Source organism: Paroedura picta, chromosome 10 (assembly GCF_049243985.1).
Source record: "Paroedura picta isolate Pp20150507F chromosome 10, Ppicta_v3.0, whole genome shotgun sequence".
NCBI lineage: Eukaryota > Metazoa > Chordata > Lepidosauria > Squamata > Gekkonidae > Paroedura > Paroedura picta.
This window is the reverse complement of record NC_135378.1, coordinates 24,081,536-24,108,810: the sequence shown is the minus strand read 5'-3', so window position 1 is coordinate 24,108,810 and position 27,275 is coordinate 24,081,536. Positions and strand designations below refer to the sequence as shown.

Here is a 27,275-nt window from a genome sequence, read left to right as displayed (position 1 = left end):
GGCCTGGCACCACTCCCAGGGCTCCTCAGAGCCTGAAAAATATTTCAGGGGCTCCTCCATGGGAACTGCTTTAAAGTTTGGCTGGGTACTGAAGGGGTGACAACCTCTCCCCACAACTATATTCCTTCAGCAGCAGTTCCCTCCCTCCACTGCTAAGAATTTTTTAAAAAATTGGCATTAGAATATTATATAGATACTAGAATTTAAGCCCGGTGGTGCTTTAAGACAGTGGGCACTAGAACAGGGCTAGGAGGCTGGTCCAAGGGGCTGGGGAAGGCTCGGGCGGCCAGGGTGCTCCCAGGAGAGCAGGTGGCGAGGCTGGGAGCAGGGTTGCCGGGTGGCCATTGTGGCGAGCGTGCGGGCAGGGGCACGAGAAGGCTTACCCGGCTGGTGGCTCCCTCTTCAAGAGAGTGGGCTGGCAGAGCGCTGGGAGCAGGCCTGGGACGTTGGCCAAGGGCCTGGGCCAAGCTGTGCACGGCTGGCGATTGGTGCCTTCGCCCCGGAATGACAAGCGGACGGCTCAAGTGGCAGATGCTTTGCACCTGCCGATTGAGCCCTCCGCTTGTCATTCCAGGGGGAAGGGGCCAATGGGCGCCCTTCCCCATCACGGGCTGGACCCACCCCAAGGACCCTTAGCGTTTTATTTATACCGCTTCCGTAGAGCGGTTACAGACTAGCAAGAAAGCCCATTGCAACCAGGAATACAATGGGTGCTAGGACCCAGGGGACACTGGCAGGTGCAGATATCTCCCCCCCCCCTTGCAGCAGAAGCCGTAGGAGGTAATCAGGTAATCAGGGCTGTTTGTAGCAGGGAAATGAGGGCTCCTTTGGGCGACTCTCTGTCTCTGCCTCATAGAAGAAGAAGGAGAAGAGTTGGTTCTTATATGCTGCTTTTCCCTACCCGAAGGAGGCTCAAAACGGCTTACAGTCGCCTTCCCTTTCCTCTCCCCACAACAGACACTGTTTCTGGGATGGGGGTGGGTGGAGGCAACTAAGTGCATAGGCTTGCCTTGGCCCTGTTTCTGCAGGCTCTCTTTGGAGTGGTGCTTTTCAATATTGTCTCCCAGAGATGCTTTAACTGGAGAGGCCAAGGGTGGAACCCGGGGGTCTTCTGCATACCAAGAAAAGGCCCACTCCTCAAACACTTGGGGGTACCTGGCAAATTGTACTTATGTTGAAATTTAAAAATATGTATTACAATACTATTTTTGCATTCTATGAAACTTTTTGTTGCTCCATATAGACCAATTTTTAAATCAAGAACCCTCCTGGTCAATGGTGTCCCACTTTACCAATGTTAAAATCTGGTCACCTTACTAAAGCCTGTACTTACCACTTGCTCTACCCTCAAAGCCTCTTACCCTCACTTCTCTACAATACCCTAGCTAAGTTCTGTACTCAGTCACTCATTGGCATTCATTAGGGGCTGCAGCCATTTCAAATACATTTTCACACTTCCAGCTGCCTCTCAGTCAGAAAGTTTAGCTAGAGCTACTGATAACTGTCCACCCACTTCCAGACCTACCATGCAATATTTCCCATAGAGGAGAGGACTGACAGAAGGGGAGGATTGAGGAAAGCATAGAGATCTGTTGCTTTCTAGATGTGACCTAGGGGACAAAGCATAGAATTCCAGCACCAATGGTGGATGCATTGCATACTGAGGTAGACACAAGTGGTGGTTGGAAAGCACCGTCAAGTCACAGCCAACCCCACAGGATTTTCAAGGCAAGAGGCATGCAGAGGTGGTTTGCCATTGCCTACCTCTGTGTAGCAACCTTGGATTTCCTTGGTTGTATCTCATCCAAGTACTTAGTGGAGCTGACCCTGCTTAGGTTTTAACCAAGATTGGGCTAACCTGGGCGGCCAGGCAGATGAAGACATCTTTCATACTGTGTAGAGTTCACTAGCCTGTTGGTAAAAAGGTACTGGGACTTACTAGTGGCAGGTTCTTCACATATTCCCCACAAGAATACAACAAGAGGTAATGCTCTGCTTTTTAAAAACATCATAACATACATTTGACAGGGTTCATTATCTTCAAGGCTTTTTATTGCTGTTTGGTTTAGTGTTTAAAAAGCCAATATATCAGTTATTGCCTTAGTTCAAATGCAACATTAGTGGGCACACAAAACAGCAAACATAATAAAACCTGTGAAGAAACCCAAAACAAAACAATCATATCAAGAGATTCTTAGATTGTCATTACTGATGATTAAAGATAGAAAACTGGACAGTGGGTCTTGCGAGAACTAATGTGGCATGGATCACAATGCAGACTCTTCCTCAGATGATACTGAAGACTCAGAAGATGATGGAACTGGCCACTCAACACTCCCACAGAATGAGGCAGTTGGGACACCCCCAGAAGCTCCAAGAGTCTGAGCCAGCCTGCTCACCAACGGAAATAGCCCTACCTTCAAACTCCTGACTCTAAACCACCTGAGCCCCATTTCTGTAGAAGAGGAAAATTTGGGATTTATACCATGCTTTTTACTACCCAAAGGAGTCTCAGAACAGCTTACAAACACATTCCTCTCCCCACAACAGATATCCGATGAGGTAGGTGGGGCTGACAGGGCACTGTGAGAACACATCTAAGAGAACTGTGACTGGCCTAAGGTCAGCCAGCTGGCAGTGTGTGGAGGACGAGGGAATCAAACTTGTTCTCTAGCAGCTGTACTGGCTACCAGTTGAATACCAAGTTCAAGGTAATGTTTGTAACCTTTAAGGTCTTGTGCCTTGGGAACCTAGGATTACCTGAGGGACCGCCTCTCCAACTATGTCCCAGAAAGAGTGTTGCACACTATACATTCCAACTGGTTGGCAATCCCCAGTCTCAAAGAAGTGCAATTCTCAGCTCCAGCCTGGCGGAATGAGTTGCCAGCTGAGATCAGGGCCCTATCGGAGCTGACAAAGTTCAGAAGGGCCCGCAAGACGATACTCTTCCAGAACATACATGGTTAAGGCTAATTGAAATCTGGACATAAAATCAATGCCAGAACTTATATGGCCCATGTGGCCAGAGTTGGAGCACTCAATAGGGTTTTTATCTTTAATATTTTAAAATTCTTGTTTGTAAATGTTTTTATCTTGACTCTGTACATGCTTTTACTGATGTTATCCATCCTGAGCCTGTTGTCAGGGAGAGGTGGCCAATAAATCTAATCCCATGCAGCCAGCTGGGTGACCTTGGGCCAGTCACAGTCTTGTTAGTGCTGTTCTCACAGAGCAGTTCTGTCAGGGCTTTCTCAGTCCCACATACCTCACAGGGTGCCTGTTGTGGGGAGAGGAAGAGAAGGTGATTGTAAGCTGCCTTTAGACAATTTTGGATAGTGAAAATTGGGGTATAAAAACAAACTCGTCTTCATAACAATGATAATAATAACCTGGTTCTCTCTTTTGGAGATCTTCTATCCCAGGGTTCCCTGAAAAGTGGGAATAATGATAAATCAAATCAATTTAAGCTTGCAGTGAATATATATGTTCAGCATGTGCAGCCTGTATGCTCCTGAAACTCAATGGTACCGTCCCAATTAATATCAGTGGTTGGAGACTGCACCCTTTATATATGTCAGTGTGAAATCAGAAAATTTACTGAAAAGATGTGTAATCAATTCAACTATTGGCAGCAAACCTGAATGAAAACACTTATGCACACTGAAGGTGCTTATGAATTGGAACAAAAACAGTTCAGGTGAAATCCCATAAATCCTCCATAACATTCGTGCTACCAGTTGATCCCTCTTGACAGCAAATATTGAATTTCATGTTCTTGGATCAAATGGCATATCTAGTTGTAAAGGAAGGGATTTTCAATGTTCTAAAAATACTTCCTTTAAAGACAACAAAGATCTTGTTAAAAATATATCCTTGCCTTAAAAGTTACATATTTGAGAAAGCTTATGTTCCTAGTTCAACTATCAGTCCACTGTTTTGTGAAAAAAAGTTGCTTAGCTACATCTAGCATGCACTCAGCTTTTGGAAATACCTCCACAACTGCAGTAGGTAATGATTAAAGCAGGGGTGGCCAAACTGTGGCTCTCCAGATGTCCATGGACTACAATTACCATGAGCCCCTGCCAGCATGCATGGACATCTAGAGAACCACAGTTTGGCTACCCCTGGATTAAAGAATAAAATTTCTGTCAAGGTTGATAGTTTTCTGTCAAGGTTGAAATACTAGTGAGTTTTAAAAAATAAACGCCATTTAGTTCCCCACTTAAGAAATAAGTAATACAACACAACAGTTTAAAATAAATAGGAAATTTTAAGGCATGATCCACCACAATGGCATGAGACTTTCAGGCTTCGTCACCATTCACACTTGGGAAGAAAAAAAAGAAGAACATCCTGAATATGATCTATTTTATCAAAGCGCTAACCATGCTGCAACATTTGAATACGTAAAGGAAAACAAAAAAGCATGATCAAAATAAACACGTTTATAACAACAGATAACTCCAAATTATTACATGGCGAAATTCAGCTTTCTGAGGCTCTCTTATGGCACCTTCTGACAAATGCGGGAGTTTCAAAAATCCAATGCAAATGGTGGGACCTGTTTCAAGTTCAGGCAAAACCAAAGTCAGAAAGGTACTGAGTTCCAATCACGGACAAATACATCGTAGACCTCTAAACAGAGGCAAGAATCCATTCAGGAGCTCCAACATTCGGCCATTCTCCAGTACTTTTGCAGCCGGCGGCCTTGGAAAGGGGAGCTTCCTAAAGACGTGATGTGAAAGCATAACGGAGCCCTTGGGTAGAGAAGTGCTTCCTGCGGAGTTCGGGATTGCACATGCTGGAGTGGTGGTCAAAAGCAACATGACCACCAGACCCGACGAGGGCTCTTCTGCTTGTTATGTTGCGCATACATGTGTCATTCAAAATAATCGTAGAAATGAAGAGAGATGGTCTCCTCCATCGGTAACACACTTCTCTCTTGTGCAAGTTTTTGTTTGGTTTTTTCGTTTCACTCAACCAAAATTAAGGCCTGGGCAATGTGAAGGAGGATGGGGAAGATCACGATTGCATTTCCGAAAATGATTCTTCCCTTCTTTGTCCCTGTAGCTCTTCCTTGCTTCCTTTCTGCTGTCAGATAGAAGCGTCCATGTGCTCTTGCCTGGCAAGCCGAGGGGTTCCGATGGGCCTTGCCGAATGCGTGCGCAGCTCTTCCACTGTCTCAAGCAAGGCCTTCCTCTCCAGCTCTAGGGCGAGAACCGTCTGCTTCAGTTTACTCTCGCAGTTCAGCAGACTTCCAACCATGACCTCTAGGTTTTGTATTTTCCCATTGGCCACCTGAAATAAGGAAAAGAGTGTGTGCGTTTGAGAGGAAATATGAAAAAAATACTGACTTACGTGGAATGCACACATACTTCGCTCTGTATTGTACTTTGGGGAACATCACCGTTTTATTTATTTATTTGTTTATTTATATTTATAGCCTTATGAGCCTCTTGTGGTGCAGAGTGGTAAGGCAGCAGACATGCAGTCTGAAAGCTCTGCCCATGAGGCTGGGAGTTCGATCCCAGCAGCCGGCTCAAGGTTGACTCAGCCTTCCATCCTTCCGAGGTCGGTAAAATGAGTACCCAGCTTGCTGGGGGATAAACGGTAATGACTGGGGAAGGCACTGGCAAACCACCCCGTATTGAGTCTGCCATGAAAATGCTAGAGGGCGTCACCCCAAGGGTCAGACATGACTCGGTGCTTGCACAGGGGATACCTTTACCTTTACCTTTATTTATAGCCTTAGATCTATTTAATAATTGGCAGATGAATATCAAATTCAACGTGAGGGTCTCTTTGGCACACCCTAGTATAGGGGTAGTCAAACTGCAGCCCTCTAGATTTTGCATTTGCTGGCAGGGGCTCATTGGAATTGTAATCCATGGAATCTGGAGGGCTTCAGTTTGACTACCCCTGCCCTAGTTTGTCCAAGAGAGAAAAAACAATAGTGGGGCTACACAGATATTAGTTTGCTTGTTTCTCCAGTGACTCCTTTTGAATTTAGAGAAGGGATTTCCAGCCTCTGGGGGTCCATGGCCTTCCCAATCCTGCTTTAAAAGATTCGGCCACAAGCTTGGGAACTGGCCGCCTCCACCCAGAAGGCCCAGTGGACAGGGATAGGCTTGGAGTGTCAAAATCAAAGGTGGGGGGAGTTGGTTGTGGTGTGGTATTGCGGGGGGGGGAGTCTGGGCTGTCTTCTCAGCTCCTGCCCTTCTTTCTGGCCTACACGAGACAGAACAGCCATAGTAGTAGTCAAGGGCCAAATTCCTTAATGAGATCTTACAGGATTCTAACCTTCCCTCTGTTGCTGAAAAGACAATCTATCTTTTATCTGACCATGTTGATAATGTAACATATAAAAGTGCTCTATTTGCTTTGGCTGCGAGGAAAATAAGGGTCAACGTTATTGCCGTTGTGAGCCTCTTGTGGCGCACAGTGGTAAGGCAGCCGTCTGAAAGCTTTGCCCATGAGGCTGGGAGTTCAATCCCAGCAGCCGGCTCAAGGTTGACTCAGCCTTCCATCCTTCCGAGGTCAGTAAAATGAGTAGCCAGCTTGCTTGATGGGGGGTAAACGGTAATGACTGGGGAAGGCACTGGCAAACCACCCCGTATTGAGTCTGCCATGAAAACGCTAGAGGGCGTCATCCCAAGGGTCAGACATGACCCAGTGCTTGCACAGGGGATACCTTTACCTTTACCTTATTGCCGTTAAGGCAGGCCTCTAAAACTCTTGCCCTTTGGTAACCATGTATGCTGTTTCAGTTCTTTGGTCTTAAATATTATATTTTATATAGTTCTTTTTATTCTATTTTACTATTTATAAATTTGTATTTTATATTTTGTAAAAGCCTATGGCTATATGCAAATAAAATTATCTATTATTACTAGGAGTAGTAAAGGTGGGGGGAGAGAGTGAAAGGAGAGTGAAAGGCGTGGGTGATGATGGTGACACGGCACTTCTGGAAAGGGCGTGGCAGGAGGACGTGGACAGTTCACAGCAAATCCGGGGATCCTTAAAGCCTGAAAATTTATTTCAGGGACTCCTCCATGGTCAAAAGGTTGAAAAGGGCTGGTTTAGAGCAGGGGTAGTCAACCTGTGGTCCTCCAGATGTCCATGGACTACAATTCCCATGAGGCCCTGCCAGCATTTGCTGGCAGGGGCTCATGGGAATTGTAGTCCATGGACATCTGGAGGACCACAGGTTGACTACCCCTGGTTTAGAGGATAAATGTAATTGCATTGTACTCTGGCCACAAATGAATAAATAGTGTTAAAACCTGCACACTCCCCCAATCATTGAACATCCAGCATCTGGGAGAGTGTAGTGTTTGGCTTGCCTTACCGCCCCCCCTCAACACTGCACCTGTCAGACCAATGACTCCTCAGTGCAAGTAAATCACATTTTGTCTATGTTTTCCCCTTCCAAATCTTGATTATTTAAACTCTACACTGACTCAATCCTGCAGCTTAATAACAGAGACGAAAAGATGAGAAAGCTAATAAATCTATGCAAGATTGACTAATACGTGTATGAATTTATTAACCGAGGCATTTTAATTAAGCAGAGTGTGGTTGATCCAGAGAGGGGCTGCCTAGGAACTTCACTGAGAGTGAGTGAGTGAAGGAGACATGAATCATGGCTCAGACCATCCAAAGTGAAGTCTGCCAAGAACTGATCAATTGGCGTTTTGCCTCCCCAGAGTTAGAACTTCCAGTCCTGGCAGCACTAAGTTGAATGGTCTTGCCTTCCTGCTTTTTGAATTTTTACTTTGACCCCCAAATTCAGAAAAATCTCAAAACAGGTAAAACAAGGTCAGACTTACTTGGTTTTCTGTGCAGGCACACATGCGGCTCTGCTTGTGCAGCTCTGCCACAGGCCTGTGCAAGCACAGTTTCATCTGGGACCGCACAGAAAGCCTAAAGATGAACAACCCGCTTCATCCCAATACCCCCCCCCCCCAGGATAGTCTTTCCATTATTTATTTAATTTATTTGTACCTCGCCTTTCTCCGCAAGGGGGACCCAATTCAGCTTATCATTATCTTCTGTCATCACAACGACCTGGTTGAGGTATGTCAGCTGGAGAGTGTGTGAATGGCTCAATCACTCAGCAGCCTTTCATAACATGAGTAGGGCTTTGAACCTAGTCCGATTTCCCAGATCCTACTCTAACCCAGCAGCCCCCAATCTTTTGAAGGCCGGGGACTGGTCTATGGGGGGGGGGGGAGACGGAGGCCTGGGCACCGGTAGGCGCAAATGCGCACGTGCAGCAGCTCTGCCTGCATCCACCCCGCAGCGCGACGCTCGCTGGGCCTTGAGTGAAGCGGCCAATTCACTCAAGGCGCAGCAAGCGCCGTGCTACATGGGGGAAGAGGCACCTCACTCCCCCTGCTCCGGCCCAGTGCCGAGGCTTTCACAGCCCGGCACTGGGCCGCGGCCTGGGGGTGGCGACCCCTGCTCTAACCTACTGCACCACATGTTACTGGAATAAACATCTGATCTACAAATAGTTAAAGATACCCCCTTCCGTTAGACTTAAAAAGGTGACATTTTATAACTGCTACAGGTAAAAGCAAGATTCCCCTATGACTGTGGGTATCTCAGGAAGCACTGGTAGCAGCCAGTTCCCTAGCTTGTGGCTGAGCCCATAAACGCAGGAGGGAAAAAGCCACGGACCCCCTCCAGAGCTCCATGGACCCCTGCTTGGGAATCCCTGATTTAATCGTACCAATACTGCTATTTGATTTTGATTTTTTGAAAACCCTATTTGGGAGCCAATTTGTGGTTTGGTTGAAAAACAGGGCAGAACTACAGCTTCCATATAAATGCACTGTTAAATGAGAAGACTGAAATCTTAGAAAATCTTAAAATAAATTAAATTATGGCCACCTGATTTCCTGCAGAGCATCAACAAAGGCTCCTTCAGCTGGGCAGATGTTTTCAAAATAATAAATGTTAAAAAATCCCCCCCGGTGATTATTTCCAGCTGTAAATAAACTGACGAATCAGCATTTATTGCCTGCATGCATATTGTAACATCGAATGCAAACTGTTAAGGGAGATTAAATTTTTAATTTTTCCAAGAAGCATTTTTTTTTAAATCATGTTCGCCTCCATAACAAGATAACATACCTACTTCTCCATGAAACTCCCTGAGGCCATTCACTCCCTGTTAGCCTAACTTATCTCACCGGGGTGTTAGGAAGATAAAACTGAACAGGAAGAACTACTTATGCGGCTAGGGTTGCCAGCCTTTGGATTCACTGGGCAATCTCCTGCCATTCCAATTGATCTCCAGACGACAAGATCAGTCCCCCTGAAGAACATGGCTGCTTTGGAGGAGGGACTCTCTGGCATCATACCCTGATGAGGTCCCCTCCCTTCCCCAAACTCCGCCCACCTCAGGCTCCACTTCCCAAAGCTCCAGGTATTTCCCAGTATGCAACCCTGAATGCCTGGTGGGAAACAGCAAGACAAAAATGTAGATTCGATAAGATAGGGGGAAAAAAACACAAAATTATACCTGCAGCTCTTCAAGGAGGTCAAAGTTTTGTTTACGTAAACTACTGTTTGCTTTTTCTAATTTATCCATCCTCTGATTGTCATTGAGGGACGAATCAATCAGTTCATCCTGAAGGACATGATATTCAACTTCATATGCTTGCAGCTGTTTGGAGATATCCATCTCAAATACCTGTGACGTATGCAAAATGGAAGAGGTTCTTCATTATTTTATTTTGGTTAAGGGATAGCTCAGCCACCTTGGTGTAGTGGTTAGGAGATCTGGCAAGCCAGGTTTGATTTTGCACTCCCCTACATGCAACTAGCTGGGTGACCTTGGGCTCGCCACGGCACTGATAAAACTGTTCTGACCGAGCAGTGATATCAGAGCTCTCTCAGCCTCACCTGCCTCTAAAAACCTTATTGAGAAATACATGGATACATTCCCCCCCCCCCCAGAACATGAATAAGCAGCATATGACCTGATAATTTAATAGTTCTTCATAATACCTGCCTTCATACCTGGTTAATGGTCTTTTCCATCTGTACCAAGCCCAGGTTTGGAAGAGTACATTTAATGAAATCGACAATGGTTTCCAAGCTTTCGTGCTGCAGAATCAAGGGTTTATGGCTTCCCAGAAGGCTCAAAGCCACTTTAAATATAACTTCTGAACCTTGGAGAAACAGCATGTCTGAAAAGCAGGGGGAGGGGCGAGAGAAAAAGAAAATAACTGTGTTATGACATAGTAATAATCTCTTATTGGACTTGTCCACAGCGAATGGTTTTACTTGTACGTTTCTGTAAGGCACTCTTTCTCCGGGACAGTGGATAAAGTACTGGACTTGGGTCTTGGAGACCTAAACCAAAAACCTTGCTCAAAGATATAGCCCATTTTTGGACTGATCATGCTTTCCTTTGGGCTAATCTTCCTCATGGGTTTGTTGAGAGGGGAAAAAATCAGGTAACCCCCTGTACTTTGTCATGAGTTCTATGATACTAACACACAGTTATATGCCACTTTTCCCTACCCGAAGGAGGGGGCCTACCAATTGCCTTGGAGGGCCAACAAACAGGGCATGGGACTGAGACCTTCTGATATTGCCTCCTAGCAGCAGCATTCAGAGGTTTGTGCGGAAGTTCCCTACGGAGGTTATTCCACTATCCATGTTACATGATATAAACGGCTAGTTTTTGACAATGGTTGAGTTTAAGGTTACAAAGGATTATTTTAAGGGCAACCCTTGTAAAGTGCACTGCAGTAGTCTAGCAATGAGGAAATGGATGCCTGTCTATGTAATTTACCCGCTTCCATCAGTTGTGTTGACAAACACCCACCTGCTCGTGACAAACCATCCTTAAATGATTTGCCATCTATTCGTAAAAAATACCAGATGCCTTTGTTTTCAGTGGACAAAACTTAGTTCCACCAAGGCTTCTAGTCAGAAAGCCAATGTGACCAAAATTTAAAAACTACACAGAGTATGAGAGAACCAGTGAAGAGTGATGCTTAGGAGTGTAGTCAAGAGGAGCAACATATACACAACATGCCTCACTGTGAAAGATGCCATATGAGCACACAAGTTGGACCGGTTGCCTTGCTCCTAATACAAAACACCGAAAGTTTAAACAAAAGGCCAATTGTTTTAAGAACAGATCCAGTCCAACAGCTTACTGCAAAATGGGCAGTGGGCCAGCAGCCACGCCGTATGGAGATCCAAATAAATGTCAGCATGTCGAGAAGACTTTGGGACTTAAAAAAAAACCAAATCAAATTATCTACAATCTTGGAACAGAGAAAACATTGTTTCCGTGGAGTTTCTTCTACTACTGAGCAAGTAAGAGGTTTTAAAATAACATCTCTTTGTTGCACAAGGCCCTCATATACGAGGGTGTTGAAAGTTCATGCAGGGAGAAGAAAAGGCAAACAAAGAGGTTTTGGAACTTCAGCGCATGATCTGGTCCCTCCAGCCCACACCACCAATTTTCAACTGATGATACTACAAGAAGCACAGCAGAGAAGATAAGCTGATCTCCTAGGGTTACTATCCTATTAGCCTTAAGCCTCCATGTGTAAGGGCTGTGGCTCCATGGTAGAACATCGGCTTGATTCCAGGTGCAATCCCCATCATCTCCAGACAGAAGGATCAAATGGTAGATTATATGAGAGACCTCCACCTTGAAACCTGGAGAGCCACTGCCAGTCTGAGTAGACAGTACTGACCTTAAATGCATTGTCTGATTCAGCATAAAGTGGATTCATGTGTTCAATATGGGGGAGCAATGAACATGACCTACTTTCTTGGGTTATTTAAGTACTACCAAGACTGTGGTTTGGATTCGTCTTCGATTTCGGGGGTGAGGGGGGGGTGAATCTTTACTTATTTTCCCGTAATGGAAGACTCCCCACCAACCCTCCAAATATTCCTGTCCCTCAAATCAACATTTCATGGAGTAGGTAGGGTTTCTACTGGAGGGGTGAAGAATCACCTGTGGAAATCTAGGTGGGATCCAATCCTACATCTGGGAGTTCTTTAAAGACTTTCATACTGTACCCCAGGAAGGATGCTGACTGTTGTCCTCCAACCGTTGTTAAGTGATTTATATTTAATTTTACTGTTTATTGTTCTACTGGCTTTCAATTGTACGCTGTCCTGAGATGGCTGTGCCAAGGAGGGACAGTTCTATACATTCAATAAATTAAATCAAATGCCTCACCCTTTTGTGCCTGCAAGCAATTTTGTAATGTTGAAACACTATGGTAGGCCCAACCACAAAATGGCTGCCATAGGAGGTGGAGCCAACCACAAATAATAGTAATTATTCAACATTTCAGGCAGAAGCTCTGCTTAACAGAAAGCCCTTCAAAATGAACATATGTAAAATGTTTTCTTCCTTACAGTTTACTTTCAGTTATGCAGTGAAAATCCTCATGCTGAAGTTGATTTTTTGAAATCTGAAAAGCCAATAAGATCTTCACAAGCCAATCACAAGCCCTGCTGAGTGAAAACCCCACATGGCCTCAACAGCTTTATAAAAATATTTGGTGAGTACTGGGAAAGATGCCAGTGGATGCCATGGTGCCTACAAACATCACACTGGGGACCCTTGCTCTACACAAAGTATAAGACAAATGAGAAGACAGAGGGGTCAGAATGTTATAAACTGTATGTTTTATTGCATACTGAATTTCATTCCTTGCTGGACTGTGAGAACAGAACACACTATGTTGTCAGCTGATGGAAAGACTCTAGATTAGTTGATTTTCTGAATTAGCCAGGATCAAAACAACGTATCTTTAGTCCTCAAGAAACCCACTGTCCTGTGAAAGCATCAACAAGACTTGTGGTGCTTTAAAGACTAGCAAATATGGCATAATTTTTCATGGACCAGAATCCACTTTATCAGAGCAAGTAAGTTCTTCAGGAAACGAAACAGTGAGATGCAAACAAAATGAGGAAAGCACATTAATGTTTTTAAAATAAAACAAAAATTATCCAAGGTTAGAAAGATGTTCCAAAACACAAAGTATATTCATTCATATAACATATGCTTTAGTTTATTGGCATTCAAGCAGGACACTGATTAGTAGTGCCAGCAATTCTTTTATTATGAATGGCTAAGAAAAAGACTGTCAAAATACAATCTCAATGTGTTACACTTGGAACGTTGACCTGATTCCATACCTAAGCAGACTTGTCTGTAAAATTAGCAGATTTAGAGGCAGATTAGGGCTGCCGCCAAATTCTGTTAGCTTCAGAATTTGGCTCAAAATATGCAGCTCTGTCAAAATTTCCACCTCAAATTATAAGAAGCCTTGGTGGTATTAGAAGGTGTCTTCAAGACATCACTGATGTATGTCAACCCCTGGTGGAGTTTTCAAGGCAAGAGACACTCAGAGGTGGTGAGTTCTCCATCTTTGGAGGTGGTGAGTTCTTGGGAGATGGTGGGTTCTCCATCTTTGGAAATTTTTAAACAGAGGCTGGATAGCCATCTGACGGTGAGACTGATTCTGTGAAGGCTCAAGGGGGTGGCAGGTTCCAGTGGATGAACGATAAGGTTTTGAGTGTCCTGCATAGTGCAGAGGGTTGGACTAGATGGCCCAGGAGGTCACTTCCAACTCTATTATTCTATGAATCTATGGTTTGCCATTGCCTGCCTCCTTGTCATGAGCCTGGTATTCCTCAGAGGCCTTACCACTCCCCCCCCCCAACAACCACCCCAAACAACGATGCTTTTGTGGAACCCACTTCATTAGTTCATAAATAATACTATACTTTCAAATATATTTTTTCAAACCATATCCCTGTTGGCTCTTACTATCCTGTTTTAAACAACAGCTAATTCTTCTTTCATCAAAATTCTTCAAATCCTTCCCCAGTTACTGAGAGATATTTTATAGACAGCCCCCACATTAATTCAAAACATGCATCATGTGCTTTTGCTGTCACAGCAACAACCATTCTGTACATTGCTATTTTAACCATTCCTTCTTTCACCAAAACACCTACCACATTCACAATGTGACCCCTCTATCATAAATGGTGAAGACATGCTATGTTTCAAAGTCAAAAGCACAACAAGCTATCCAAGATTAACAGACGCTGTTACTGCCCACTATTACCACTCTGAATGTCTATAAGAATGAGATTATGGTCTGTCCTCAGAATTTTCATAAAATCCTTATGTTGCATACAATACAAGAAAGATCATTAGTTATGGCTACAGGCCAGTTGTGTTAATTAATCAATACGTACTTTTAGATTGGCCAATTTATGGATGTCATCAAACAGTATTGAATAAAATTAAGTCAAATGACAAAATAAGCAGATACACTAGAAACATCTGGTAAAAATGTATCCCCTGTGCAAGCACCGAGTCATGTCTGACCCTTAGGGTGACGCCCTCTAGCGTTTTCATGGCAGACTCAATACGGGGTGGTTTGCCAGTGCCTTCCCCAGTCATTACCGTTTACCCCCCAGCAAGCAAGCTGGGTACTCATTTTACCGACCTCGGAAGGATGGAAGGCTGAGTCAACCTTGAGCCGGCTGCTGGGATTGAACTCCCAGCCTCATGGGCAAAGCTCTTAGACGGCTGCCTTACCACTCTGCGCCACAAGAGGCCCAGAAACATCTGGTACTTGAAGACAAATACCTGCATTTACTGTACTATGACTTATTGAGAACTGCTTGTGTTCTTTTATCAAGTACCCTTCTTTTAAAGGAAAAGGAAAAACCTCTTGAGTGACAAACATGCTATATCCTAAGCAATACCTGACAAGCAGATCTCACACAGGGTCCTAAGTTATCCCTGATCATAAGAAAGACTCACCAAACACTCTGGCCACAAATCCCAGGGGGAACTGAGAAGCAAACATTGTAAGAAACCATGGGGCAGCATATAGACTAGGTCCAATTTCATGTGCTTCAAAATGATTGTAGAGGTCTCTGTGGTAATCGTGCAGGAGCCGAGAAAGTTGATACATCTGGATCTGCAAGTGAAAACAACAAATGAAACGGGAATGCAGAGTTACATCCACAGTTCTTAAGATGTTGCTTGTTAATAAACTGTTGGTCCAGGAGGCACCTTTATGTAAGTCAAAAAGACAAAGAGAAGGTGACAGGGAAATTTAAGATGTTACAAGTCACGGCCAGTTCATATCCTACAGTAGACTTTCTCAACCAAGGTTTTGTGAAACTTTGGGGTTTCTTGATGCCTCTTGAAGAACCTCCTGAATGGGTGGGAATTAATTCATTTTAAATATAGTTTTTAAATTTGTTAAACTTTTATTGGTCGATATGGTCATGTCCACCCACTTACCCAACCCAAAATGGCCAATGCTGGGTTTGGAGGGGGTGGGTTTGTACCCTTTTTAGGAACCGTTGGCTCTGACTGTTTTTAACATGCTCCTTGGTTAATACGTTTCAAGGAGATTCCCTATCTGTTTCTACACAGTGCCCTGAACACAACATCTGGTCACTAAATTTCTGTCTAGGGTACTTTCCTTTAGTAGATGCGATATTCTTTTTTTAATTCATTGCACAAGATCATCTTGTCGAAGGAGCTCTGAAAGGGAAAGCAAGTAAAGCATCCTTTTGAACAAAACACAAGCATGGCCCCTCACCTGTAAAATGGTCATGTCGGGTCGATATTGTTTCCTAAGGCCCATGTCAAACATGAAGAACTTCAGCATCCTGAAAGCCTCTTCTTCAGTCATATGAAGCAACAGCACGCCGGCCACAAAGCTCAAGCCCTGGCAGTAGCCCACTTCTGGGTCCAGGAGGGAATAGGCCTTCAGGATATTATAGAGAGACAGCTGCCCTGCTCCAAGCTGGGCAGAGAAATACGGGTGGGTTGGAAAGGTGCGCCCTGAGAAAACAAACCCAAGTTGGGAATACAAACATCCTCAAGAAAAAGGGAGTCAGGCAAATCGAGAATACATTTCCAACTGCTTCTCCTAAGATACTAGTGAGTCATTGTTTTAAAGTCACTAAGAATTTGAACTCTAAATATAAATATCACTAGCTTCAACTAGCTTCAAAGCCCGTTCTCAAGAACGGGCCTTGAAAGGGTCCCCTCCCCTGGCCAGGCAGCAAAGGGGGCTTTGGGCCACAGCTGCAGCCGGATCAATTGGGGGCGGGGGGCTGGCAAGCTCATTAGCAGGCCTAGGACAGAGCTCCTTAGCAGGCAGTTAGCAGGCCGGGAGGCTCTCATTAGCAGTCCCTGCTTAGCAGGCCCTCGTTAGCAGGCCCAGCCAACAGGCCAATAGGCCCTCGTTACCAGGCCCTGTTTAGCAGGCTGGGAGGCCCTCATTAGCAGGCCCTACTTAGCAGGCCATGAGGCCCTCATTAGCAGGCCCTCCACCACTACCCTTTTCCCAGGGCTCTCTCCCCTTACCTGCTGCTGGCTCCAGGCACTGAGGCACGTCTGAGAGAAAAGAGGCTAGAGTCCAGGGACGGAGGATGGGAGCTGTAGGAGCAGGGCCAATTAGGGTGCAGCCAGCTACACCCTGATTGGCCCTATTCCAACTTGGACAGCTGGATACGTTCCACCCCCCCCCCCCCCGGCTGTTTCACAAATATATAGAGGAACCATGGATAAGGATATGCCTTCTTTGGCCAGACAGGAGCATCTGTTTGTATCCAGTTTTTTACTACTTGAAGGAGTCTCAATGTGACTTCTAATCATCTTCCCTTATTCTCCTCACAACAGACACCCCATGAGGGATGTTGGGCTGAGAGAGCTCTGAGAAAAATGGGACTGGCCCAAGGTCACCCAGCTGGCTGCATGTGGAGGGGGAATGGGAAATCAAAATCGATTTTCCAGGTCAGAGGCCTCATATCTTAACTATTACACCAGGCTGGCTTTCTGTTTTTGTCTGGCTAAGTGATACTATATCAACCTTGATGGACTGATGGATTGAGGTGGCTTTGTTCAAGACTGCGATGGAAGCAGCTCTTTTGAGGAAGAACTGTACATTATGTGAAAGATGTTCTTCAGTGTAGAGACCTCTCCTCACCCATTTTCACAAAGAATGACATTCTGATTCCCATTACAGGGTCAAAAATTCTGGGGTGCCTTACCTAGGTCAATCAGTATGGCATGCTGCTGGGAGGTTAACTGTTTCAGGAGTTCTTTGTAAGGTGTATCCTTAGGTTGCTGTTTGCTTGCAAACTGATGCTTCAGCTGGTACTGTTCTGCCAAAAACTTCCAGATCTCGCCCCGGTGATGCCGAGGAACTCCTTGTTGAAGAAGACAGGAATAAAGAAGAAAAAAGAACCAATGGATTTGGAGGAAGACAGCATATACTGTTCATTATTGCATTGGAACAAGCCCGTTTCTCCCAAGCAAGAATTTGCACCCTTTTGCAGCAGACATTATTTCCTGAAGCCCTACATTCTCACACTGGGGAGCAGGTCTGCTTAGGCTAGGCTTTCTCAACCAGTGTTTTATGAACTCCTGGGGTTTCTTAACAGCCATAAAAGGGTTTCCAGAATGGATGGGGCTTAATAATTTTAATAATAATTTTAAAAAAAATTAATTAAAAAAGAATCCCACCACTCAGCCACAGAAACCTCAAAGGAACGGAACCGAAACAAGGAACGACTGAAACTTTAAAAGAACGTAACGAGACCTCAAGCCCCACAAACAAAAGCCGAAAACAAACAAGAAGAACATCAAAATACAAAAGACAAACACGGTAAGGAACTCAACTAGAAATTAACCAGAAAATCGGAGGGAAGCGACAGCGACTCTGAGCCCGACTGGGGGGAGCGTAGAGCCCACGGAGGCGACCGAAGGAGTCGACCACCTGGTGCAGCCCACCAACATCAAGAAACGGAGGCTGCCATTGCAAGAGTCCCTCTGCAGCCCCCCAAGACAGAGCCAGACAGCAACCGTCACTACCTGGTCCTGCGTGCACCATCCGAACAGAGCTGGACAACTGGCCAGCGCTGCGGGACCACCACCGACCCATCCTATGACAACAGGCCGGTCGGCTGCGACCGCTACATCCACTGAGCCGACTCCTGCCAGGGCCACCCCACTGCCGCTGCGCCAAGCCCACCACCCGTGCTCCGACCGCTCTACCATTGCCGCGCTGACCACCGCTGCGCCGAGCCCACCACCCGTGCGTTGTTTGATTCACCACCATCACGCTGAACCACCGCCCACGGCCCCGGCCGCCATCCACCTGCGCGCCCAGCCGCGGCCAAGAAAAACCGTCCTTCGTCCAAAGCCTCCCCACCTTCGCAGAACCTTGCTGCAGCCCGCTGGGAGCACAGCACCGTGGGGCCCCGCTGCAGCCGGCCGGTATATTGAAGTAAGGACAAGGGAAAGGGAAAGAAGAAAAGGAACACCCGCATAGCCAGAACAAAGAAGGAAAGAGAGGTGCCGAACCTTGGGAGGGCGGGGGGGGGGGGGGGTTCGTGAAGTGGAAAGAAAAAGACTCAAACGGACAACAACTTAATTAATTCAACTGATTAACTAGTTAATTATAAATGATTTAAATTGATTTGTGCCCAGAGGGGGGGGCAGACTGCCCACGAACGACTGGGGGTCTTGGGAAGGAATAGCGTCTCAATTACGTGGGGGAGGGAGAGGGATACAGACGGACGCTACTCACACCAGAGGGGGGAAGGGATACCAAACAAACGTCAAGAAAATTGAGCGGGAATAATTGAGCGGGAAGCAAATTAGTTGGGGGAGGGAGAGGATCTTAAACAGCGAAAACCCCACCCAAGAAGGGGGAAGGTGCATTAAACAATCTGTCAGAAATTGAGCGGGAACAAGTAGGGCGGGAAGATAATCAAGCGGGGGGGGAAAAAAGAAAAGAAAAGAAACTGCAAACAGAAAACGGAGGGGGGGGGGAAAGAAGGGGAGAGGACAGAGAGAGCGAAAAAGAAGACACCGGCCAAACTACCAGCAACGGCAAAGAATTAGACAGGAACATTGTGTTATGCACAGGAAAGAGGGGAGGGGGGGGGGAAGAAAGGAAAAAGGGGGGAGAGGGGAGGGGAGGGGAAGAAGGGAAAAGGAAGGGAAGAGGGGAAAGAAGGACCAAAAAAGAGGGGAGGGGGGAAAGAAGGAGAAAACAAGGAGAGAGGGGGAGAAAGAAAAGAAAAACAAGGGGGAAGGGAAAAAAGGAAAAAGAGGGAAGAGAGAGACAGGAGAGAAATAAGAAGAGTTCCCTTCACAAACTACCAACCCACACTGAACAGACTCCAAATTAAATTAACTTCTCCTCCCATCCCACCCATCTACCCAACCAAACCAAATTAACCAACACCCCCACCCAGCCAAAACAACAAATTGACACCAACAGATCTACCCAAACCAATACAATCAACTAATCCTGATTGATTTCACACTAAATTAACACCTGCCCACCCACCCACCATATACAATCAACTACTATCAATTAATCTATTCTAACCCAATACCGAACCCCCCCAAAAACCAACCCCCACCCCAACAATCTAAACTCTACCCCAACCTACCCAAAACAATTAAATTCCAAAAAATCAAGTTACTTGAACCCAGCCAAAGCAATTAATCCAACCAACCTATCAACTACCCTCCACTCACCAAACAACCCTAACTGCCAACTAGCCACCACCCAATCCACAACTTCCAACCACAATCCAACATGAAATAACACTCAGGCCACTCATACACCATACACCCCTGGACTGGGCAACCCTGAGGTGCCACAACAGGCGATCGGGACCACCCCTCCAGGCACCCACAACGACACACACCCTATACCCAGCACATAACTGCACACAAGTGGAACCGGAAAGCCCTGAGAGGCTGTAATTAGCGATCAGGGCCAACCTCCCACAGATACACAACTCACACACACAAAGACAGAACCGGGGTTCAACAATCAACCCCAGCCAAACCATAGAACTAAGAATTGAACCAACAGTGTCCATAGAGCTCATAATGCCTAGCAAAACTGAGGAAGGAGAAAAAGCAGGGGCCTTGATAGGGTCAGGGATCCCAATAATAAGGGGCAAAGGCAGGGACAGCGGATGGCGGAGATACATCAAACCAAGGGGGCCGAAAATCAACCATACTCGAGCCCCCTCCAGACTCCACCCCATCCCACGTGACACTAGGGTGGAGGCAAAGGTAAAAACCCGCCTCTGACAGTGGTGCTGTGCAACGCCAGGTCAATAAACAACAAAACCTCTACGCTGCAAAACCACTTTGTAGAGCAAAGAGCGGACCTGGCGTGCGTGACAGAAACCTGGACCAGGGACGGGGAAATGGTTGCCCTCAAAGATCTAGCCCCTGCTGGGTTTTCTGTCCTCCACCAGTCCCGGACAGCGGGGCGGGGAGGAGGGGTGGCAATCCTAACCCGAGAGGCTTTCTCCTTTAGAACCCTTCCTGCGCCGTCAATACCAGGCATTGAATGTGTTGGCCTCGGATGGGGATCAACCGAGAGCGTGGCCATCTGGCTAGTGTACCGCGCGCCCAATGCACCACCAGATGCCCTGCCTGCCCTGCTAGAGGCGGTGGCGGCCTGGACGCTACAGTTCTCCAGTCTACTAGTCCTGGGGGACTTTAACGTCCATGCTGAGCTACTGTCCTCTAGAACTGGACAGGACCTAGTGTCATCCATGGCAACACTAGGGCTCTCGCAATTTGTTGTTGGCCCCACCCATCAAGCAGGTCACACCCTGGATCTTATTTTCGGCGCAGGTTTGGATGTGGATCTGGTCACAACAACAGCCGTGCCATGGTCAGACCACTATGCTCTAAAGGCTCGGCTAAGGCTCCCACCACCTCCTCAGTTGGGCGCCGAGCAAATTTTAGCTCGCCCACGGAGACTTATGGATCCAATAGGATTCCGGAATGCTCTGCGGGAACCAATGCCTCCTGGCACTTCTCTCAATGGCCTGGTCAGTGACTGGCATAACAGACTGCTGACTGCCATTGATGAGATAGCTCCCCGACGCCCTCTCCGGCCCCGTCTCAAGCGAGCTCCCTGGTACACCGAGGAGCTTCGCGACAAGAAACGGGAACTGAGACGGCTAGAGCGAGTTTGGAGGAAGACTCGTGACGAAGCCTCGAGAACATCTTATAGAATGCAGATGAAAGCCTATGAGATGGCGGTGAAGTCAGTAAAACGCAATTTTTACTCGGCTACTATCGCATCTGCAGACTCACGCCCAGCTCAATTGTTTAAGGTAGTTCGATCCCTCACTGCCCTGATTGAAGGGCAACAAAACAGTAGCCAATTGGACATCAGCTGCGAGGCATTTGCGAGTCATTTTGCGGACAAAATCTCGACACTCCGCCACGACCTCCCTCCAACCTTAGATACAAAAAGTGAACTAGAGGCCCCTTGGCTATCTTTGGAGAAAACTATGAGTAACTTCAGACGACTCACGCTGACCGAAGTGGACAGGATTCTAGCGACAACAAGACCAACTACATGCCCACTAGATCCTTGCCCATCCTGGCTCTTGAAAACAGCTGGCATAAAGATAATGGGCCCCCTCCAGGAGATAATAAACCTATCTCTAACAACAGGAGAATTCCCGGAGGGTTTGAAAGAGGCTGTGGTACGTCCACTGTTGAAAAAAACATTTCTAAACCCACAAGAGCCTAACAACTACAGGCCCGTGTCTCACTTAGCGTTTCTGGGCAAGATGATAGAAAGGGCAGTCGCAAACCAACTGACAGAATACCTGGAAGAAGCTTCGGTCCTAGACCCATCCCAGTCTGGCTTCCGGCCTGGCCATGGGGTAGAGACAGCGCTAGTCGCCCTGACGGACGACCTCCGTCGCCAGTTGGATCGAGGCGGGTCGGCACTGCTGATATTATTAGACCTCTCAGCAGCGTTCGACACAGTCGATCACGAGCTTCTAGCTCGCCGCCTCATCGATGCTGGAATACAAGGGACAGCCCTTCAATGGCTGATCTCCTTCCTCCAGGATCGTGGACAGAGGGTTGCAATAGGAGAGAAAACATCAGGCCGCCGGCAACTTACTTGTGGAGTCCCACAAGGAGCGGTCCTCTCTCCTATCCTATTCAACATCTTCATGCGCCCTCTCGCACAGCTGGTACGGATGTTTGGGCTGGGTTGCCATCAATATGCAGATGACACCCAGCTCTTCCTCCTGATGGATGGCCGCCCTGACTCTCCCCCAGAAGCATTAGCCAGCTGCCTGGAAGCAGTGACGAGATGGCTCAAGCAGAGTCGTCTGAAGCTCAATCCTTCAAAGACGGAGGTCCTGTGGCTAGGTAGGAAGGGCCCATGCGAGGAAGCGCGCCTGCCTACCCTGGATGGCGTGCAGCTCTCTACGGCTCACTCTGCCAGGAACCTAGGTGTGATTCTGGACGCCTCCCTGACAATGGAGGCCCAGATCACAAAGGTAGCGCGGCTGGCATTCTACCATCTCCGCCAAGCCAAACTACTAGCGCCCTACCTGGCCCCGGAACACCTAGCCACAGTGATCCATGCGACGGTCACCTCTAGACTGGACTTTTGTAACTCGCTCTACGCAGGCCTGCCCTTAGCCCTGACCCGGAAACTACAACTAGTTCAAAATGCAGCAGCCAGGATCCTCACGGCAACACCGTGGAGGTCCCATATCCGGCCTATTCTCCATCAGCTGCAATGGTTACCAGTTGAATTCTGGATCAGACTAAAGGTTCTGGTAATTACCTTCAAGGCCATACGCGGTCAGGGCCCAGTGTACCTGAGGGACCGCCTCCCCGCCTATGCCCCCAAAAGAGCTCTGCGCTCTACTGCCTCCAATCAGCTAAGGATCCCTGGCCCTAAAGAAGTCCGTCTGGTCTCGACCAGGGCCAGAGCATTCTCTGTTCTGGCCCCTACCTGGTGGAACGAGCTCCCAGAGGAGATCAGGGCCCTGACGGAGCTTAAACAGTTCCGCAGGGCCTGCAAAAAGGAGCTCCTCCACCAGGCATTTGGCCGAGACCAGATGTAATCTACAGCGACCAAGGGCCCCTGCTCCCCCCCAACCCCCCCTCAGAATTCAATCAATAAGCCACCCCCCTCAGAATCCCATCAACAAGCCCTGGACCTGTTTGTGTTATGATTGTTTATTGTTATACTGTGTTGTGTTTGGTTGCAATTGTTGGTTATTGGTGTACATGTTCTACAGACTGTTTTATGTATGGTTCTCTGTTATAATGTAAACCGCCCTGAGCCTCCGGGGAGGGCGGTATAAAAGTATGATAAATAAATAAAATAAATAAATAAATTTTTATACATTTTTAAAATGTGTTAATTGGGTGATATCAGCCTCTTGTGGCACAGGGTGGTAAGGCAGCTGACATGCTGTCTGAAGCTCTGACCATGAGGCTGGGAGTTTGATCCCAGCAGCCGGCTCAAGGTTGACTCAGCCTTCCATCCTTCCGAGGTCGGTAAAATGAGTACCCAGCTTGCTGGGGGGTAAACGGTAATGACTGGGGAAGGCACTGGCAAACCACCCCGTATTGAGTCTGCCATGAAAACGCTAGAGGGCGTCACCCCAAGGGTCAGACATGACTCGGTGCTTGCACAGGGGATACCTTTACCTTTACGACCATAAATGGTTATGTTGACTAACCCCCCCCCCAACGGCAATGATGGGCCTGGTGGGGATTGGAAGGTGAGGGGCTCCAGGTGGGCATGTACATAGCTATGCTTTCCAACCACATTCTGCATGAAACTTCTGAGTTTCTCAAAGTCTGAAGAAAGTTTCAGGGGTTTATCAATAGTAAAAAAGTTGAGAACGGCTGGCTTAGGCAGATGTGGGCATTTGGTGTGCACATGTGGCTGGGCAAGAGGGGTGGGGAAAGAGTGAGAGACAGAAAGAAAATGAATTTCTGGGCTGGGCTGAGAGTCTGACAAGGTCTGAATAGGTTCAGTGCATTCTGCCAGAAGATGTACAATTACCCCGATTGGAAGTTATCGCCATCCAAAAACTAGCGATAATAACACATCATAAGCCTTGCAGTAAGGCAAGCCGATATAGATCTTACCCCCCCCACACACACACCTAAACCAGTTTGCAGGAGATGGAAATATAAAATGTTCTATTTATATATGATTTTATACTTTGATTGTTTATCTCATGTTGTTACCTGCCCTGAGCATTCAGGAAGGATGAGTTATAAAAATAAGTATGTATTTATTTATTTACGGACTCCCTAAATAGTTCAATACACTCACCTTTCCCAATAGCAGAATGCATCTTCTCCATGTCAAACTTTGTCTTTGACCTTCCTGGCATGCTCAACATTTTTTCCCAAATTGAGGTTACTTCTTTGAGGCATGGGGTGATTTCTTCATAGTCGAGCTTCAGACGCTTGTTTAGCAGATCATTTTCAGAAGCTGGACCAAAAAAAAGGAATTAGGGACACGCCCATTAATGACATTCAGTGTATAATACATGGGTGAGACAGTTATCCAAGAAAGTTCGCTGACAACTTCAAGCTAATGAACTGCAGGGTGTCGTGAAAGCCACACGTCTCCGCACTTTTGAAAGGGGAAAGCAAACGGTACAGGAAATCCCTGCAACACTGTTGATTCATGCTCACTGCAGGCATGTCTGCGGACAATTACAAAGATGGCGTCCTGAGTTTTGTCCTCACTAGAAGCCTCCTGCTGAAATCATGCACTTTACACTTGCACTTTCTGAAGTGTTTACACAAGGAAATCAGCGTGCATTATATACAAGGCACTACTATTAGACCTAACATTGGGGTAGTCCATAAAAGGGGATGAGTTGTGAGGCAGCCACATGAGAAGATGACCCAGAAGAGACTCTCGGGTCTCATCCATACAGTCAGACTTCCTGCAGAAGCATTATGTGGGTTGGAAAACGAATGTGAGTGTTATGTTGACTTAGGCGAGGCGTTCCAACCCTTTCTTCTAGGCCTTCAGTCATGCCATACAGACGATCCTGGTAGGGTAGCCTCCTCTTGAGGCTTTTAGTTGCACAGTTGCTAAGGGACCAGGTAAAGCTTTGGGTGCAGAGATCTCCAGGACATCAGAAGGATAGTTAGTTAGATCTCCATTTCTACTCTACTGTGTCTGGTGAATGGAGCTTTGGTTCTCGAAAGCTTATACTCTGAAACTTTTGTTGGTCGCCAACGTACTAATGAATTCAAACCTAACTCAAATCGCCATGCGTAACTTTAGATTCATGTTTAAAAAGCGATGTATCATATAGCGGCTGTACCTTTAATGACATTGGCTTGATGTATGAACAGCTCTAAGCCCTTGCTGTGATGATCCATTAGCAGCACACTGTCATCCTCAGGACGTATTATTCCAATACATCACATGAATGTGGCCTCTTTGATGATATAATAGCACCATGCATCACCAAAGCACTACTCCTATTTATTACAGCATGGAGACTATTTGCAGGAGAGTTGCAGGATTTTTGGCTTTTTAATAGTCTCATTCTGCATTTCAACTGCAGTTTACAGATTGAAGAACACCTGTTTTTCCTTATTTACCTCCTACCAGTTTCTCCAAAATGGCACAGTATACTAGCATATTGAAAAATCTATGCAAATCAAGAATCAGTATCCCTCCCGATAACTTGATCATCCAAGAATAAGTTTGGGTAAAAACACAAGTCATTGAGCCAAAATAGTTATTGAAACATCATGTGCTTCAGCTCTGTTCTAAGCTTGGAGAGGCACATGAAAAAAAACACTGTCTTTTGTGTATCCCATTCCCCTCCCATCCTATTGCGGATCCTGTTTGTGGGTTTCTCTCTGTCCCTGCCTCCTTGCATAGCCTAGGCAAGCAATGCAACAGCCCCCTCTCTTCCTTAACTGCGCTGTGATGTAAGCCACCCACAATGCAATTCTAAGAACATTTTCCTGGGAGTAAACTCCACTGAGTAGGCATCAATAAAAATCTGGAGTAGACCTACTTAGGGAGTCACACTGCCAGTTGCCTAGGCAATGCGGGGATACTATTTGCATAAGAGATTTAAACATTACCAATTCTGATTGGCCATAGCAGTGTGATGCTATTTGACTATGAGATCCTTGATTGGTTAGAACCAAAGAATGTGGGAGAAGGACAAACGGGGCAGAGAAGAAGCAGGAGAGGCAACGTGTATTGGAGGGAGGCATTTTGTGTCCAACCTCCCCATTTCATCTTAATTTTTCCTGCAGGCAATGCTTCATCTCAGCGCTGTAGCGGTACACAACTACCTTTAAATAATTCCTATTGCATGTTAAAAGAATTTGAAGACATGAAACTGTCCACTGTTTAAAGGTCAATGTCTCAAAGACTATTTTTGGAACATTATGCTTAGAAAGCAAACAGACACCAAGATGGTTAACGCAGTAGACCTAAACAGGTGGAGCTGAATATACAAAGTCCACGGGGAAACAGGACTGGAGCACTTTATCAGCACATCTAAGAACCAGGGTTAAGTGCTGCACTGATAACAGAAGCAAAGAGGCTAATTAAGAAAAAGTGAACAAGCTGTGCAGGAAGAACGCTGAAAGCAGGACAGCAAACATGAAATCACTGGTAAAAAGAGGGTTCTGAGTAAACCCAAGGACAAATATTCTCCATGAAACTGCTGCATTGTTGAGTTTTCGTTGTCAAAAAGCAAAATGTGGAAGCCCCCGGACCCAATGAAGTTTCTGATCCACAAAAGTACTTGCCCTGCAGCTTCTGGTTTTCCTTTTCCATCCTCAGCAGCAGTATCTGCTGGAGGATGGCTTTCTGCCACAGCTCTCGCAGCTCCTTGGAGGTCCTTCTCCTCTCTTCTTTTATGGTCCTAAAGGAGCCGTCTTCACAAACCGGTTGCAGCGGCGACCTCGGGGGAAGCTCTCCCAGCTCAGGGTAGTCTGGATAAGATAACAAAATGGGAATGATACATTTCGAAACATCTTACAGAGATTGGCAAGGTTGCCAAGAATTGCTCCAGAAGAGAATTCCGCTAAATTGACTGGCATTTTGTAAGGGCTTACTGAGGTCAGAAATCTACTTCCTGCTTCTGGGGGGGGGGGAGTTCTGTTGATTCCAGAAGCCTTTCTACTCCATATCAATCTCTAATAATTTTTATCCTGACCTTTCATCAAGGAGCTCAGGGCAAACGTTCCAACCTCCTGCATTTTAGCCTCAAAACAACCCCGTAAGGTAGGTGCAGCTGAGAGGAAGCTCCACAACAAGCTCCATGGCACTATGGGAATTTGAACCCGGCTCTCCCACATCCTGGTCCGGCCCTCCAACCACTATGCCTTTCAGCAGGGCGGCTGGGGCCTTCCAGTG

General features: G+C 46.5%; 1 protein-coding gene across 9 annotated transcripts in view; it reads right to left on the bottom strand.

Annotated features, from left to right (window-relative positions):
* Positions 1-2,034: 2,034 nt before the first annotated feature.
* The window catches only part of LOC143819744 (TBC1 domain family member 1-like), a 105,919-nt gene continuing 80,678 nt past the window's right edge, over positions 2,035-27,275 (bottom strand). For all 9 annotated transcript variants that reach the window (XM_077301665.1, XM_077301666.1, XM_077301667.1 and 6 more), the window contains 8 exons: positions 26,666-26,851; positions 24,198-24,359; positions 17,089-17,247; positions 15,630-15,874; positions 14,837-14,996; positions 10,030-10,199; positions 9,530-9,700; positions 2,035-5,298 (listed from right to left, as the gene is read on the bottom strand). In XM_077301665.1, the coding sequence (XP_077157780.1) occupies positions 5,095-5,298; positions 9,530-9,700; positions 10,030-10,199; positions 14,837-14,996; positions 15,630-15,874; positions 17,089-17,247; positions 24,198-24,359; positions 26,666-26,851 (1,457 nt within the window). In that variant the 3' untranslated portion in view covers positions 2,035-5,094. The remainder of the gene's footprint in view (positions 5,299-9,529; positions 9,701-10,029; positions 10,200-14,836; positions 14,997-15,629; positions 15,875-17,088; positions 17,248-24,197; positions 24,360-26,665; positions 26,852-27,275) is intronic.